This window comes from Tripterygium wilfordii, chromosome 21 (assembly GCF_013401445.1).
Source record: "Tripterygium wilfordii isolate XIE 37 chromosome 21, ASM1340144v1, whole genome shotgun sequence".
In the NCBI taxonomy this organism is placed as follows: Eukaryota; Viridiplantae; Streptophyta; class Magnoliopsida; order Celastrales; family Celastraceae; genus Tripterygium; species Tripterygium wilfordii.
The window spans coordinates 13,423,683-13,442,450 of record NC_052252.1 but is presented as its reverse complement, the minus strand read 5'-3'; the positions used below and the strand labels follow the sequence as shown (position 1 = coordinate 13,442,450).

Sequence of the window (18,768 nt, the reverse complement as noted above, 5' to 3'; positions counted from 1 at the left end):
ATGCTCGGGTTCTTTCCAATCCAAATGAGAGAGGTGTTGAAAACGTTTCAAGCTCCAAATTGAGTATTTTTTTTTTTAAGGCATGCAATGGAAGTACAATTCTCAATTTGTCGATGGTTTTCACGGTTCATTGGAATTCGTCCAACGTTACTGCTTATGTTATTGCAACAGGAAGAAAGAAAAAAAAAATTCGAGTAAGAAGATATAATACACAACATGGATATTCGGACTCGTAATTTTGAAATAAGTAATGAACTATCATGGATATGGGGCGCGCTGATTGTTTTGTTTAAACTCGGGCCTAAGGAGTTGCTTGTTGGGCCTCGCTCACTTAAAAAGTAATATTGGGGCCAGGGATTTGTTTTGTGTAAAATCGGGCACAATTAGATGTCTTATTATTGGCCTCTCACCTCAAAAGAAGGAATATTGGGCCCAAGGATTGTTTTGTTTTAAAAACTCAGGCCTAATGAGATCTCTTTTTAGTTTTACCTCCATTTGCAGATATGCCGAGACAGATCTTCTCTCTTCAGTCGGGAAGTCAATGACCATAAACCAGATTCAGTTTGCGTCGGACCCCATTTTTATTAATCATCCAATTCAACAAGTTGTGTCCGCCTCTCAGCACCCTTCTTCCTGGCAAAAATTCCCCATCTGAGGGCTGCCTTGGGCTTGAGCCATCCAATGACAGCTTTGCCTGATGAACGGGTTTGATCATCTACAAAGCTGTAGTTTAGGGGTGTATTGCACATATATGTAGAAGAATAAGGAAACCCATTTTCATTATCATCAAAGGAGGCATGAGCTTGGCCTCCCATGTGGAACATACGAAGCAGATGCTGCATATCTTCATTCCCAAGTGTAGGTGCCAAAAATGGTATGGCCCCGCCTGGTCCCACATCGACAAGATGAGTTGGATTGTCTAGGCCCCCAGGTTAACTATCACAGTTAGGCCCGAGACTAAAAAGCCAATCTTTGGGTCCATATACAATCTTTACATTACTTGCTACGTAATATAAACAGTATTCTGACACCAAAACTGTCATATTCTCTGACACTTATCTACAGGATCTTTATAGCTTTATAGACTGGTCACTTTATTATGATCCTTCCTTAGCATGATGGAACTAGGTGTCAAAGCATCCGCAGGTGTTGGCGACCCAGTACAGTCGCCAGAGCATAGTAATGGCGACACCACCTATAAGCGCCATTACTCGGACTACATCACTCATAAAGCAGTTCTTGTCAGTCTAATCTACAGCCGATATTTACAGGTGTGACTGGCTCACATCCTTAGGTATGGCTTTCTTTCATATACGTATCTATTCATTAAATACCGCCTACAAAACTTCCATACTATCATCGACACCTGTCTTAACTATGACATATTGTTACTTTACCGCTTACCCTGACACAACCGGGATAGTAGACTTTTTATACACTTCCTTCATACAATTTGGTCCAATGATATAACTGGAATGGATACACAATTCCCGGGGTCGATCCTCGTTCTCTATTAAGACCCCCCTCTTTTCATATATAAAGGGGGGGAGAGCGTTCTTCAAAAGGACCCGAGAAAACAGAAAAAAAACACTTTCTACCAATTCCAGAAAAGACCTACTCAGACAAAACACCTAAGACTATAGCTGGTCTTCCATCTCCGACAAGTACTAACTTGATCGTCGGAGCCTCCACGACCGGCACCCCCCGAGCCGGTTAAGGAGCTTTCACGGTTTGCCTTGTTGTGAAACTTGCAGGATCCAAGGCTGCAAACGGACCCCACAGGAAGAAAGATTGACCTTTCAACTATTGTAGAAATCGGCTCCTACAATTTGGCGCGCCAGATAGGGGAGCCTTTTGCAAGTATTTGGCCGAAAAGATTTCACGGCAACTTCCCGTTATGGCTGATACCAGTGAGGTCACTAACAACCAGCTGTTGGAACTCATGCAAGCCATGAGAGAAGACATGTCAAAGAACAAACAGCAAACGGATGCGCGGTTAGAATCAATGTCGGTCGATAACGCAGCACTCCGCGAAGAGGTTTCGCAGCTGAGAAGCCAAACCACTTCCCAAGGCCACGATCCCACTTCAGTCCGAATTCCACCTTTTCCTCGCCTTGAGCAAACACCACCTCCTAGAGACCCTTTGCCTTATCCTTTGAGTGCCCAGTTTGTTCCCGGGAGTACCCCCGGGGGATATGATACTTCTACTTCACGGGGTAAGGGACCTGCGACAGAAGAAATTCAGCAAAATGTTAACAGGGATGCCCCTGTAGATTTGACCGGTTCTCCAAGAAGTAGACTCCCACAGCCACCACGTTTTCCTGCTGCACCTTTCGCGGGACCCACTATCGCTTCAGTCGCCCAAGCTGCGATGGCCAAGCAGATCATCGAACTACGGGGAGATATAGATAAATTGACTAAAGCACCTCCTGCTTTGGCCAAAATTAATGCCAATTGCTATACGGGATCACCGTTTGTGGACAATATATACCAAACGGATCTGCCGCACAGGTTCAGCGTCCCGAGCATGAAGTTATATAACGGGACTGATGACCCCGAGGATCACGTGGCTCACTACAAGTTAAAGATGGGCGCTATCGCCATACCGTACGGCATGCACGAGACGTGCATGTGTAAAGGTTTCGGATCGACTCTTACCGGTCCGGCTCTGCGTTGGTACATCAACTTACCCAACGGCAGTATTGCTTCTTTCGAGAAGCTAATCGAGACGTTCATGGTGCAATTCTCGAGCAGTCGGAAGATTCATAAGTGCTCTGATGATTTATACCGACTGCCCCAACGAGTGGGAGAATCTCTCCGTGACTTCCTGTCAAGATTCAACACGGAGAAAGTATCTATACCCTATTGTGACCCAGGAACAACTATTCAAGCGCTCCGGAGTTGTTTACTCCCAGATGTGGAGTTTTATGAAGAACTCACAAAATGTGATGTTAGGAGTTATGAAGAAGCTCTGATGAAAGCTATTGTATTTGTTCGCTGGGAGGAGGATGCGAGGAGAAAGCCAGTTAATCCTCCTAAAGAAGAGAAACGAGAGGACAAACGTCCTAGGAAAGATCAATCCACCTTTGGCGAGCCCAGCAGTAACTGGCGCTCCCGCAAATCTGGAGCATCAGATTATGCGGAAAACTGTCCCGAGTACCCTCTTAAGATACACCAAGTCGAGGCGAAGTGAAGTGGCCGCCTAAGAAAGAGACCGAAGGATGGAAAGACCCCTAGAAGTGGTGTGACTTTCATCAGGACATTGGCCACACTACTCCTGATTGCAGAGGACTTAGATACGAAGTGGATTACCTGCTGAAAAGAGGTCACCTCAGAGAGTTGCTTTCTGAGCGCGGTAGAGCAATCTGGGAAAAGAGGAAAGTTGATGACCCAGAAGCATTGCCCCCGCCGCCACCAATTACTCAAACTTATTGTGTGATTTCTGGGGGATCAGAGATCAGTGGATTGTCCCACACCTCTGCCAAGAAGCACGAGAAGGAAGCAGCAAACCCCGCTGCTAGAATGGCACGTTCCCTTGGAACTTTCACTAATCAGGTGATGGTCTTCGCGGATGATGAAGCTACCCAACTGTTACACCCGCACCATGATGCTTTGGTGCTCACACTTCAGGTTGCAAACATCAACCTGAAGCGAATTTTAATTGACAATGGGAGTTCCGCCAATGTGTTGTTCTTGGCTGCCTACAAAGGAATGGGCCTAGATGAGACCTTGATATTACGGAAGTCAACGGCTCTTATCGGGTTCAATGGTGAGGTGAGCCATTCAGTGGGAGAAGTTGTGTTACCCATCTATGCTCCAGGGTTGAACAAGCAGACTCGGTTTTCCATCATAGATTCACCCTCTGCTTATAATGCTATTTTAGGACGACCTTGGTTGCACGCGATACGGGCCGTACCTTCCACATATCATCAAATCCTGCGCTATCCTACCAATAATGGCGTTAGGGAGATTTTGGGAGATCAACACTCTTCTAGGAGTTGTTATAAAACCACCATGAGGAGCAAGGGAGAATCTTCGTAGCAGTTACAGAACCAGACACCCGGTCTGGAGCCAGATGAGCCAGGAATGGAGAAGCTTGACGAAGTGCAGATCCATCCTGACTTTCCAGATCATAAAGCCCTGATTGGAGCGCAGTTGCCTGCTCATCTACGACAGAGACTGATCCAGTTCTTGTCACAGCATCATGATTGTTTTGCTTGGAGCTACGAAGATATGACTGGGATAGACCCTGATGTTGTGATGCATCAGCTCCAGGTTAATCCTGAGCATCCTCCTGTCAAGCAGAAGCGGAGGAAGTTTGCTCCTGAACGGAATTTAGTGATTAATGAAGAAGTTCAGAAGCTGCTAGATAATGGGTCTGTAGTGGAGGTACAGTACCCTGATTGGTTAGCCAACGTTGTGGTTGTAAAGAAAAAGAATGGCAAGTGGAGAGTCTGTATTGATTTTACAGATTTGAATAAAGCTTGCCCAAAAGATCCCTTTCCACTGCCGCACATAGACATGATGGTTGATGCAACAGCTGGTCATGAGTTGTTGAGCTTTATGGATGCTTTTTCGGGGTATAATCAGATTTTAATGCATCCGGGAGATCAGGAGAAAACAGCTTTCATTACCGATAGAGGAATTTATTGCTATAAGGTGATGCCCTTCGGGTTGAAGAATGCCGGAGCCACATACCAGCGATTGGTGAATAAGATGTTCTCGAAGTATTTAGGGGACACCATGGAAGTGTATATTGACGATATGCTGGTAAAATCCTTAGCTGCCGATCAACATCTCGAGCACCTTCAGCAAGCTTTTGATTTGCTGATTAAGTATAATATGAAGTTGAATCCTGCCAAGTGTTCCTTTGGAGTGGCATCTGGGAAATTTCTTGGGTATATGGTCACGAAGCGAGGAATTGAGGCTAATCCCGATCAGATTCGATCCATACTTAACATTCCCTCTCCGACTTGTGTCAAGGATATTCAGAGGCTCAACGGGAGAGTGGCGGCCCTTAGTCGTTTTATTTCCAGATCATCCGACAAGTGTTGTCATTTTTTCTCCACCTTAAGAAAGTCTGTTAACTACAAGTGGACACCTGAGTGTGAAGACGCTTTAAACCAGTTGAAAGCCTACCTTACCTCCCCTCCACTGCTGTCCAAGCCCAGCACTGGGGAGCAGCTGTACATGTATTTGGCTGTCTCTGGGGTAGCTGTAAGCGCGGTTTTGGTCAGAGAAGAAAATAAGAAGCAGTTGCCAGTATACTATGTGAGTAAGAGTCTGCTAGATGCGGAAACCCGGTATAGTTTACTGGAAAAACTAGCTTTAGCTTTGGTGGTTGCCGCCAGAAAACTGAGGCCGTACTTTCAATGCCACTCGGTTGCTGTGGTGACAAATTTCCCGTTGAGGAGCATACTCCATAGACCCGAGTTGTCGGGAAGGATAATCAAGTGGGCGGTGGAGCTTAGTGAATACGATATTACATATCAACCGAGAACCGCAATCAAGTCACAAGTCCTGGCTGATTTCGTTGCTGACTTTGCTCCGTCAACACAGCTAGAGGCAGATAAACAGTTGCTTTGCATGGTAGATCAAGCCCCAAAGGTATGGATCTTGTACGTTGATGGATCTAGTAACGTCAGAGGCAGTGGTCTGGGAATTGTACTGATCTCTCCAGAAGGGAGTGTAATTCAACGGGCAGTCCGATGCGGTTTCCATGCAACCAATAACGAAGCAGAGTATGAAGCCTTAATTATTGGTCTAAAGCTGGCCAAAGAACTGGGAGTCACAAGTTTGAAGGTTTACTCAGATTCGCAGTTGATAGTAAATCAGTTTATTGGTTCTTATCAGGCCAAAGATCCGAAGATAACTTGTTATCTGGAGCTAGTAAAGGAACTGCAACTGGCGTTCGTGGAGTTCTCCGTGACTCAGATTCCACGAGCAGAGAATTCGTATGCGGATGCACTGGCCCATCTCGGGTCGTCAATCCAATCTAACCAGGAGCAGACGATTCCTCTGGTACACCTGAAGTGGCCGTCAATTAGCAATCAGAAAGAAGTAGAGAAGCAGAATGATTGTGAGATTCTTCCTGTTAGTTCAGACCAGACATGGATGACACCGTTTGTTCAATACTTGGTTGATGGTGTTCTGCCAGCAGAAAAGAACGAGTCTAGACGTTTGGTCGCTAAAGCTGCGCGGTATGCAGTACATGATGGGCAGCTATATAGAAGATCTTATTCAGGTCCTTTGTTGCGATGTGTAAATTCAGAACAAGCCCAGTATGTGTTGGCAGAATTGCATGAAGGAGAGTGTGGTAATCATTCTGGAGGAAGGAGTTTAACTCATCGAGCACTGACTATGGGGTATTATTGGCCGACTATGAGATCAGACGCAATTGACTATGTAAGGAGGTGCGATAAATGCCAGAGATTTGCTCAGATTCCACGCATGCCACCAGAAAAACTTACTCCTATCGTGGCACCTTGGCCCTTCATGAAATGGGGGATGGATATAGTTGGTCCTTTGCCCAAGGCATCCGGGCAACGGCAGTACTTTCTGGCCATGACTGATTATTTCACCAAATGGATTGAGGCTGAGTCTTACTCACTGATCAAAGACCTGGATGTGAAGAAGTTCGTCTGGAAGAATATTATATGCAGGTTTGGAGTGCCTAAAGAGATCGTGACGGATAACGGCCCACAGTTTGCAAGTCATAAGTTTCAGGAGTTCTGTGCGAATTGGGGAATCAAGGTAGATTTTGCGACGCCAACGCATCCCCCATGTAATGGCCAAGCTGAAGCTTCCAATAAAACTTTGATCAGGACCCTGGAGAAGCGTCTGGAGAAAGCTAAAGGTGCTTGGGCTGATGAATTACCTGGAGTATTGTGGTCTTACAGGACAACTTCACGAACGCCTACGGGGGAAACTCCTTTCTCTCTTGCATTTGGGTCTGAGGTCGTCATACCAGTTGAAGCTGGACTCCCATCTGCTAGGTTTCAGTGGGCTAATGAACAAAGAAATTGGCAGGAGTTGAATGATCAGCTGGATACTATTGATGAACTAAGAGATCAGGCGCTCACAAGAACAGCTGCATACCATGATAAAGTCTCAAAGTACTTCAACCAAAATGTTCGAACTCGAGCATTTCGAGAGGGAGATTATGTGCTCAGGAGAGTCTTTGAGAATACCAGAGAGCTAAACGCTGGGAAGCTGGGTCCGAACTGGGAAGGCCCATATTTGATCGACAGGGTACTAGGAAACGGCGCCTACAGACTACACAGGGAAAATGGAGAAGCGATCTTGCATCCTTGGAACGCCGTTCATCTAAAGTTGTACCATTTCTAAACACGCATGATTTTTTGTCTTTATATTGCTATAATTGTAGTTTAAATATTTCCTTTAGTATCTTTATATATTTAAATTTCTGTAGTTCGTTATATGTGTTATTATATGAACTAATTTAAGCTTCGGAGTGTCGATGGGAGTCCCATCGACTACCTTTGATTGTTCTTTTGAGCGCAGGGATTGTAAAGCCCGAAAAAACAATGGACAGTCGTTTGTTCGGATGCCACAGCATGGGGACGCCATCGTACCAGATAAGTTTTCATGCTTTCTTAAATTTTACTGTTTTTACAAGTTTTACTGTTTTTACGAGTTTTATTACTTCAGTTTTGCAAGGTATTATATTTGCAAAATATTTGAGGCATTAGAGAAAGAAATACTGATTTTATATATAAAAAAAAAGAAGAAAGAAAGAAAAAAGAAAAAACATACATATAAAACATATGGTCTTTACGACCAAATGTTTAAGCTTTCGTTCATTTTATTTCTCGCTTCCTTAATCAAAACAGAAAGATTAAGGAGCGAGTCTTGGAGCTTAGCTATGTTCTGCTCCATAGCTTGCGATTCCGCAAGCTCTTCCAGTCGGAGCATGGCACAGCCAACGGTTTGCAGAGCTTTGGTAAGATCTGTGATCTGCTCCTCTTGGTCCTCCATGTCTTTTCTCATCTCTTTCATATCCTTCTCCATCTCGTTCATCGCCTCCTTTAGGTCGACGACGTACTGTGCAGGGTTTCGGCAATCAGGAGGAAGGAACGAACTTACGTCCCTATTGTCGTCAAAGTCAGATGGAGAGTTTACAGAGCTCTGAGAAGCAGCCATTTTTTGTAAAGACTGGGTGTAGTTATCTGGTCTGTAGGATAATTCCATTGCCAAAAGAGAATTAGCCTTTATATAGTTGTGAACCTTACCTTTTCATCTTCTCGAGAACACCCGAAATTAATTCTGCAATTAATTCTTTGTGGTAACCCAAGAGTCCAGATAAACTTTGCAACCGCAAAAATCTACACGAACATTTAAGATAGGAAAAGAAGTCTAAACGTATTTAAAATTCTAAAATCTCTAAATTCAGTTAATCTTAAAAAAAAAAAAAAAGGTATAGTCAAAAAGGTATTAAATGACCGCCTCGATTATCCCAATCAGCGCATGTCATTAAACGCATTTATTACTGGGGGACAAAGGTTCATTCAGTATTAAAAATGTAGAAACATTGACTACGTATAATTACCGACGCCAAGACGTAACGTCGCCAAAGCAGCACCAAGACTTTTTGCGTTTCCTGACCAGAACAATGATACAAGGCACGGCTGATCAGACTCACCGTCAGTACTAGGCAACCCATATGAGCTTAGCCGGAACTGACAGTGTAGCCTGATCATCGGTACCAATATCACCAGATTCTCTTACCAACTCATCTTCAACCTTTACTCATCGAGTTGTTCTATCCTCCTTATATAGAACGCAATATTCTCACGGATTGAATTCTCTATCAAGTCCACCAATGGTGTTCTGAGACACGTGTTGATTTTTGTAAATTTTTGCCTGCCACTTGGCATACCTATTCAGTTCTTGGAGTTTGTTCAGTCAAGATTTTGTTACTCTGTTCGGAGATTCACCCTGCCATATTCTCTCCAGATGGAAATAATTGAGGCAACGCGTCCCACCTTGTTAGTTCTAGTTTCATTACACGTCATTATCCGTAGTTTCAATTGGACTTTTAGAGTTACGTTCTAACAGTCCAACTTAAACTGGGGGACAGAGTAAGGCTATTGACTCTAGATTGCTACCAGAGTAAGGTTATTTATTGTAGATTGCTATGATAGGATATTTAAACTAAAAGGAAATTGGAAATACTAAATTATTCCAACAATTATTGCAAATAACAAAAATTCAAAACCAAACAAGTTCAAATAGTTTCTGTTGTCACTTCAATCTCAAATGGCCTCCGAGGTAATGGGAGGATCCGCACGCGCGATATCCTCATCTGCATTTTCAGGCTCAGAAGTTGAAGCTTCAATCCTAGGAGTCGGAAGTACTTCAGCTGGAGCATTTTCTGTGACAGTACCAGGTATTGGCGATTCACGGGCCTCAATGGGCAGTTGTTCAACAGTGGGGATATCACTCTCTGGAGGCGCCAGGTCTTTTTCGATGATAGGTTCTCCAATTGCTTCTTCATTCACAACCCATCTTTTATTAGGCTGGTAGTTTTCAAGTACTACCACAGCCTTCTTGAGCATCAAGTCCACATCCCATTTCGGATGCTCATTCTTTTTGTACTGGGTTAGCAATCTGAACCTCTCTGCAGCTTGACCAACACCTCCCATGGCCCCTATCTTGATAAGGTAGTTTTCCTCCATCTTCTTGGCCATTTCAACCTTTTCTGCTGTCTTCATTGTCTGCGCCGCCAACGCTTTGTTTAACAGGTCTTTCTCTCTGGAAACATCACCAAGTTGGTCAGCCAGTTGGTGTACCTGGAATTCCAGTGTGTTCACTTTGGCCTCTGCACTCTCCAGTTGTTTGGTGACTCCTTCCCAGCAATCCTTGAAGTACTGAGCATCTCTGATTGCTTGGTCGATCCTTGACTCGAATTGAGTGGCTTTGTATGCATCGTCATGTATTTTCTTTTCCAATGCACTCAATGATTCAGTTGATTGCAGGAGCTGCTCATCTGCTTCTTTCAATTTCTCTTCCAATCTTGGGATTTGAGCAGACATTTGAGTATTCTTGTTCTTCTCCCCAATCAATTGATACTCTAAATCTTTTTGTGCAGACATGACATTGGCCAAGTTGTCTTCCAGCCCCTTTACCATGCCTTCTAGTCTCTCCCTTTCAGTCCTCTCTTTGCTCAAACTGCCAATGGCGTTCTCTCCAGACCTGAGTACTCCTTGGAGTGCCTGTTAAGAACACAACAAAGGTGGTATTAGTCGTGTAAACTAATGACGATATACTGATACGTTCCTGAAACACTTACAGTAAAGCAATGAGCCACCGAGTTGTTGAACTGGCTAGGAAGAGGCATAGCATCCAATTTTTTGGCGTCCTCAGGGAAGACCATTTTCCTAATCCCAACGGGTGGAAGTACGGGAGCAGAAGAGACGGTCAAAGATTTGGGAATCCATATTGATATTTCTTCCATTTCACTTCCCGTGACGTTCAACCTTAGCCTAGGCTGAATATTCTCCCCATCTTGGGCAGTGTCCTCCACTTCTTGGTTACCCGCTGTCGCCAACTCAGTCCTAGATCCGCTTGCCATAGCTTCACTCCTGGCAACTTCTGATTCCGCGTTAGCATCAACGTAGCTGTCAGTTGTGGGGTCAAATTCTTCACGATTTTCGGTAGCCCGTGTCTCCACTAGTTCAGCAGTCTCTACCCTGGCTGTCCTAATGCTTGGTAACCTCCTAGTTAAAGGCATTGTGTCCCTTTCACTGTTGTCTGAATCATCATCCAGAACAATGGCAGCCGACGCACTCGCGGTGGTAATGATAAGACCACCTCCCCTACCTCTGGGTCCCGAGGCAATGGCGTCGTGAAGGAGTTTTCTGGGCATTTCCGTCCCATCGCTGACGTTAGCAGTCGCCTTTTCAGTTGCTTTCTTCCCGCTGCCCCCAGTGCTTTTCGATTTTCCTTTGCCAGGAGGATCTTCTCTCTGTTTCATCCTTCTTTCAGGTATTTCCTCAGTTGATTTTCGTTTCTCTCCCGCTTTCTTGGCTTTGGACGTTTCTGCAGCACGCATAGCTGCCTCGAAACCTCCACCCACCGTTTCCTGGCCCTGCTGATTTCTTTCAGCATCCTGCATCAGAGCTTCATACAGGTCGTCTGCATCGGTTATATCAGCAAACACGTTCTCAAACATTTCGTCACCTGCACATATGATAAAATAAGACGAATACTTTGAGCATGTTTGTTTGTTCGTTTGGACAGTTGAGATGTACTTACTTATGTATCTCCAAAGAGATGTTTTCTCCAATTTGCGTGCTGTTAGAATGTTTTTTCTGGATCTTTTACGTGCTCCAAGATTGTAAAACTCTTCTACTCTTTGAAGCACTTCGGGGCTGCTTCTCCACTTGCTTAGCAAATTCTTTGATGCTGCAAAGAAACGGTGCATAAGATTCAGTAACAAGCATAAACAGATGAAGAAGGAATGGAACTTACTATTTCCTTCAACCCAGTTTAAAGGCAGATCCCTATGAAGCCCATATACCAAGGCGCCCCTAGCAAAGATATATCTATCTTTCCAGTCAACAATATGGTCGTTGGAGACGGTGTCAAGAATTAGCTCCTCCCTGTTTCTCCGACGAACCAGGCAATACCTTCCTGGACCATTTTCTTTGGCGTAATAAACTACCGCCAATTCGTTGATCCCGAATTCGAGGTTTTCTAGTTCAGCCAAGCACTGAATGCTCAACAAAATTCTGAGGCTGTTAGGCATCCATTGGCTTGGGCATATTTGCCAAATCCTACAAGCATCGACAAGCAACCTTGGTATGGGGAATCTCAATCCTATGCTGAAGGACAATAGATAAAACGGCGTCCATCCAGGAACTTGAAAATCGACTCCCTCTGTGTCAGCTCCAGGTCTTATCTCAATGGATGAGTGGATTCTATATTTCTTTCGGTAGAAGTCCATATCACTTGCTGCCAAAGTCGATTTAGGGTTTAACCCTTTCGGTATTAACGGCCCTTCAATGTGGCCATTCCTCTCTGATCTTTCTCCTTCATTAACTGGTGCGCTGGTTCCGGCTCTATCGTCACCAGGTCCCTGACTCCCCGACCCAGACCATGAGTAGTTTACACTGGTTTCTTGTTCATCTCTGTTTTGATCGGCGGGAGTTCTACCGCTGCCGGATACTCTTTCATCCTCCGATTCTTGATCATGAGGTCGCATCATTCTATTAAATACAAACTCAGGGCAAGAGAGTGAGAATTACCTTCAATTGGTACGGTACGAGCGTCAATTGATGCCTTCCTTTCTTCCGTCTTCAGCAAATCTGAGCAATTTCTATAAATTTCGGTTGAAAGTTTTTCTGAAAAACTAAGGGCACGATCTTTGAGTTTTAGTATTGTACGATTGTCCGTAATACCCTTGTGTTCATCATAGTGCACGCTTACCGAAACGTGCTCTCCAAGGAACGATGGCGGTAGCAATTCAAAATTTCAATGTGCACGTCAGACGCATTAAATGCTTGTCATGTTACGATTGACACGTGTCACGACCTCTATCTGTAACATTTTGATCTTGGCATAATGGCATTCATACAGTATTACTGTCACTATAAATACTGTTCATATATCTAATATTCTTTGGATTTATTGCAAATGGCAGTTGCAGAGTAATAGTTGCAGTCCTTTCACTTTCCGTTTACATAGACCCTTGTACTACATTGAGTAAAACTCGTACTTATAAAGTCGCCATCAAGTGTTCTTTTTACAGGTGTTAGTCATCGCCTCTGAATACAAATCGGTTACATCGAATGGCTAGCATGCTAGTGCCAATTCAGGCCACGGCAATAGCTTCACCTCAGTCATTATGCTAGCGCCAATACAAGCCACAGCTATGACTCCAAAATAGCTTCTACGCTAACGCCCACGCTGGCTATGTGCAACCTCAAATAAACGAGGTTGTATACCTTGTCACCCTCAAACAAACGAGGGTGTCCCCTGTACAGCTTCGAACAAAGAAGTTGTATCTCACCAGCATCAGTGAATAACATTATACTAGGTTACACACGCCTCTTCACAACATACTCCATCAGGATCTTCACAGAAACCAGCATCTTGGACCGCCTTTGCTATACATTTCATCTTCAGTTATACTCATCCCTCTGTTTCTTGTTCATTGTAGGAAATTCATTACGCAAACTCTCCAAGATGAATTTGTTTTCATGCTTAGAGAGTGGGGGACAATTGTAGGTGCCAAAAATGGTATGGCCCCGCCTGGTCCCACATCTACAAGATGAGTTGGATTGTCTAGGCCCCCAGGTTAACTATCACAGTTAGGCCCGAGACTAAAAAGCCAATCTTTGGGTCCATATACAATCTTTACATTACTTGCTACGTAATATAAACAGTATTCTGACACCAAAACTGTCATATTCTCTGACACTTATCTACAGGATCTTTATAGCTTTATAGACTGGTCACTTTATTATGATCCTTCCTTAGCATGATGGAACTAGGTGTCAAAGCATCCGCAGGTGTTGGCGACCCAGTACAGTCGCCAGAGCATAGTAATGGCGACACCACCTATAAGCGCCATTACTCGGACTACATCACTCATAAAGCAGTTCTTGTCAGTCTAATCTACAGCCGATATTTACAGGTGTGACTGGCTCACATCCTTAGGTATGGCTTTCTTTCATATACGTATCTATTCATTAAATACCGCCTACAAAACTTCCATACTATCATCGACACCTGTCTTAACTATGACATATTGTTACTTTACCGCTTACCCTGACACAACCGGGATAGTAGACTTTTTATACACTTCCTTCATACAATTTGGTCCAATGATATAACTGGAATGGATACACAATTCCCGGGGTCGATCCTCGTTCTCTATTAAGACCCCCCTCTTTTCATATATAAAGGGGGGAGAGCGTTCTTCAAAAGGACCCGAGAAAACAGAAAAAAAACACTTTCTACCAATTCCAGAAAAGACCTACTCAGACAAAACACCTAAGACTATAGCTGGTCTTCCATCTCCGACAAGTACTAACTTGATCGTCGGAGCCTCCACGACCGGCACCCCCCGAGCCGGTTAAGGAGCTTTCACGGTTTGCCTTGTTGTGAAACTTGCAGGATCCAAGGCTGCAAACGGACCCCACAGGAAGAAAGATTGACCTTTCAACTATTGTAGAAATCGGCTCCTACACCAAGCATCTCATTGCTTCTCATTCGGATCTCCTCTTGTTGAAGTAAGGTGTTAGCTCCCCTATAAGATGCAAAGTCTGTGCTAACACTAGGGAAACCTGATGCAGATGACTCTGGTAGACCAACAGCTATTACATTTTCACTTCTTGTAAGTTGGGTTTGATGAGAAGCAGTCAATGGGTTCTGAAGTCGGAATGAAGTGGTGTCAAGCTGAAAAGCAGTATTGAGATTGTCATTCTGCATCTGAATTGGGAACTTGGAACCTATACTTTCATCATACCCTGAACACAGAGAGAGTTAGACATCAATCAAATGGAGATCAAACACGCATCAACAAAAGGAATAAATGAAGAAGCAAGGAGCACTTTATGAAAAAAAACTTTTTAAGGGCGTGTGAAGAAAAAGAAAATGGACAATTTATAAAAAAAGGCGAACTTCCTAAATGTGTCTTCGTACCTGAAACATAATGCTATAGATTGCAGGGTCGAACATATACGATTCAAATTCTCTATTCTCTGTTCTCTATTCTCAATTAAATTCTAATTTATTACTTCTTTTGAAGAAAAACACTTCTTTCCAGGATTCAAACCCATGACCTCTAGGTGGTTGTGAGACGACCATATCACTGGGCCACGGGCTTGCCATTATTAAAACAAGTTAGAATCCAAGTTATATACCTGGAATAGCTGGACCTGAATCCAGACAAGGGTATTCAGGAGGGACAGGAACAGATAAGGTCGGAAGAGCAACCTGATGTTCAAATGAGTTTGTAAAATCTAGTGGATCAATTGGAGCTTCAATTTGAGAAGCGCCTGTAATCTGGTTTTGCTTGAAGCTTAGAAGAGTCTGGCCATCGTACTCTACAGCATGCATCCAATCGTCATATGCCGTCTTCACTAAGCTGTCGACATATACCTGCGAGGAATAAATCGTTAAGATTCACTACAGTGATAAGAGCTTTTCCTGACCTTTTTTTTTTCAATCACGGGTACAAGTTTCATGGAAAGTTATTGGTGTCAGAAGTTATATAACCTATCACTTCTTACTCAAATGTGACACTAATGTTCATTCACAAACAACAGAAAAGAGTTTTATCCAAATAATATGGGCAATATACGGCCCATGCAAAACTAAAAAGAATGCCTATCACATATCTGCTTAGCGTGGTTCAACTTGTTCAGACTGTAGAATCATAAGTGTACTCCAAGCCCAGAATGGCAATAATATCAGAGACTATCACCAAAAGTTAAACTTATAAAATGAACCTTGTATGAAATTTCTTGAATAACTATGATATTTCTGCCCATGGAATATTTCTTACTCTAAACCTGAACAAACTTCTAAGAATATGGATAAGTTACATTATGGACATACCATTTGAACATGTGGTCTAATGCCTTTGAACTCGGTATTGACAAGGTGACATTTGACAGTTTTATTAGACTGGGATCCTAAGAGGGAAGTAAAAGCATAGTTCCACCAGCAAGAATGACAAGAAACTGCATGATTACGTACCTTCTGATCATCAGAGAGAGAATCCGTTGAATAATAATGTCCATTAGCAATTAAGCCACTTAACTCATAGATATTGTTGAAGACAACGGCAATATTCCTTGTTTCATCAGAATAATGTAAATAGAGTTTCCCACTGAGAACACAAGTCTTCGTGTGCTCTACAAGAACATCCCACATTTTATTTGACATGCCACTTCCAAGAATCTACATAAAATGAAATCATAGAGAATTACAGACAATCCTATACGTGCAACACTGGGGATTTAGGAACAAAAGCCCATACTCTTACACTTCGCAATTTTTGAGATTCCCTAACCACAAATCGTAGGAAGTCTTCAACTGTATATATTCCAGCTTTGTTCAGCCTCTTGTGAAATGATCCACCTTTGCCTATTTTCTCCAATCTCCAAACCTCATCGCCCAATATTGCCGGAGGGTAATGCTTTTTGTGTACTGTAGGAGGAAAAATAAAGACTTACCATCTTCCTGACGGAGATTGTCAACCAAATAAGCAAACACATGAGAACTGGTTCAAAAGTTATAGCACTGTCTGTAGTTTCTGTAGTATTATTATCATTTACTTCATAGTTGGTGCATTAGATGCAATTTAACATTGCCAAGTTTATTGATTGACTTACTTTTATCATAAAAGCTTTGAATCACTTTTGCAATGCATTTAAGAATGTCCAATAAGCAGAGATGGTTGTCGCGGCTAATTTTATTTATTACAACTTACAAGTATTAACCTATTAAGCATGAAGTTCAAACCTACTAACTGGTACTTGAAATTCGTAATCAAGTATTTCTATAGATTAAGAACAGTGATGAAATTGTTAATAACTTGATTGAATTGATTATGCTAGCTTGTTTAATATACTTTTTGTGTGTCAATGTGTGTCTTCATCGTATATGCTATCATAAAGAAAAACACTTGACTTTACATTCTTTTCTAGTGCCATATTATTTTGTTCTTGATGGTCAGTGTGTGCTCTTCGACGAAATTGTATCATGTGTTTGTAAGTGCAGTCACTATAATCACTATTATGCTTTTGTCTACACAGCATGTGAAATAATGTCTTTCATCCATTGTCTGTAGAAACAAAAACTCTCACAGGAGTCAGGAGACACTCTTGAACGCTCTCCTAGTCCGAAGGTGCCCAAGGGTGATTCGTCAATTCCCGCAGAATAAACCAGTTTCAGATGGGGCAGCACAAAACAGACCTCGGCTCTCCAAAGAGGTCCTGGCTGGGGTGAGTGATTTTTCCGTATATAATAATAACTTCAAATATTTAGTCTTTGTTTTGATCCCTGAATCTTAAAAGTGCATTTCACAGGTATTTGGTTATTCTTAGCTTTCAAGGTTGAGTTATAGTGCCTCTCTATTTCCAAGTTGATGAGCCAAAATTTGAGCTAATGCAGAATTTTAACTTTTGTGTGGAGTTGAGGTGTTGCATTTGTGCCTTCTGAACTGGTGTTGATAGTATCAGAGAAGATCCAAACATGGAAACAAATAGTGAAGACAGTAACGTCGGTGCACAATCAGGAAGGTGACCAAGTCAATATGTTCCATGATCCATGCATGCTACAGATTAGGAAAGTGATATGAGCATGCTACAGATCGAGTATGTCCCTTCTTTCTTAGTAGTCACGTAACATATGGGCCTTTTGCTGTGTGGGCCTGCCCAAAAAGTCATGTGCACAATATGCTATGCAGAGACCTTGGTCCAAGACTCCAAGTTACCACGTGGTGGCTCTCCATGTCCAATAACCATTCTATGGTATCGGTCTTATTAGAGTCGCCCTCACTATCTTGTTTGTATTTCAAGATTTTTGAAACCGTTGACCCTAGTCTTCCTCGATGCGGGTCCCACAAGAAGACGAGTCAACATTCGGTGAATCCGGTTGCAGAATAACAAATTATCAACTCAAGTCTCAACTGGAATTTTTTTACCAATATAACACTCTAGGTGTAATTATATGTCGATATAACACTGTTTTCCAATTATTTACCAATTATATATCAATATAACACTGCCTTCCAATCATATATTCTATATTTGCCAATTCTCTTGTTAATATTGTCTCTACATTTCGTCTCATATTCTATATTTTTAATTGTTAAATAGAATTTTTTTTCCTTTGATAATACGCCTATCTTAATTTTCGAGCTTAAATTCTTTTGTTCAACTTTGTCACTCAATTACCATATGACACCTCATTAGTCCTTCAGCTCACACCTATCATTTTCATTCTCACACGTTCATTTTTGTGGAAATTCATTAAATAGAAATTTTCAGATATGTCACGTTGAATTTTTCAGGACTCTTGACCATGTGAAGGCGGAAATGTTATCTTGTAATAATTGAGGGACGAGATTAAAAAAAAAAAGTTTAAAGATGAAAATGGTAATAGAGTTATAATTGATGGACGAAAAATAATATTTAACAAAATTTTAAGCATTACCTGGATCCTTACATGCTGCCTCAAAATTGTCAATGTTAAATTGTTAGGTGGTGACAAATCTATTCCATTTTAACATTCTCAGCATCTTTGGCTTTAACAAAAAAAGGCAAATATGTTTTATTTTTAGGGGCGAGTATACTTTTGTATTTTTCATATACGTGTGTGTGTGTGAATTTAGGATTTTCTTGTTAATTACTATTAAATAAGACAATTCAACATTTTCATGCCCCCTTTCAGTAGACCAACAGGCAACAGCAAGAAATCAAAGATAAATTTCAACAAAGAAAACGAGACAGTAATACCACGAATCCCAAATGATTGCATTCAAGGACAGGATAAGCAGCCACATTTGGATCAGCATCGGCTACAATATAATTAAAAAAGAAACTTATGTCAACATTGCGACCTTAGCTAAGCATACTTTTTTTTTTTTAGCGATGAATTCAAGAGCATGTAACTTTATTATCTTGCAATTTAGTGTAATTACGGCAAATTCGTCATGTTATAAATGTGTCTGTGACCAATACAATACATTGGCCTAATCGTCGAGACCCAATGAAGGGCAAGGTAATTGTC

General features: G+C 42.3%; 1 protein-coding gene across 1 annotated transcript; it reads right to left on the bottom strand.

Annotated features, from left to right (window-relative positions):
- Window positions 1–584: 584 nt before the first annotated feature.
- Window positions 585–16,405, bottom strand: LOC119987950 (calmodulin-binding protein 60 B-like). The gene is made up of 6 exons (XM_038832861.1): window positions 16,393–16,405; window positions 16,019–16,182; window positions 15,730–15,933; window positions 14,892–15,129; window positions 14,221–14,495; window positions 585–857 (listed from the first exon to the last, which is right to left on the bottom strand). The coding sequence occupies exons 1-6, from the start codon at window positions 16,403–16,405 to the stop codon at window positions 585–587; spliced, it is 1,167 nt and encodes a 388-aa protein (XP_038688789.1).
- Between the last annotated feature and the right edge of the window lie 2,363 nt (window positions 16,406–18,768).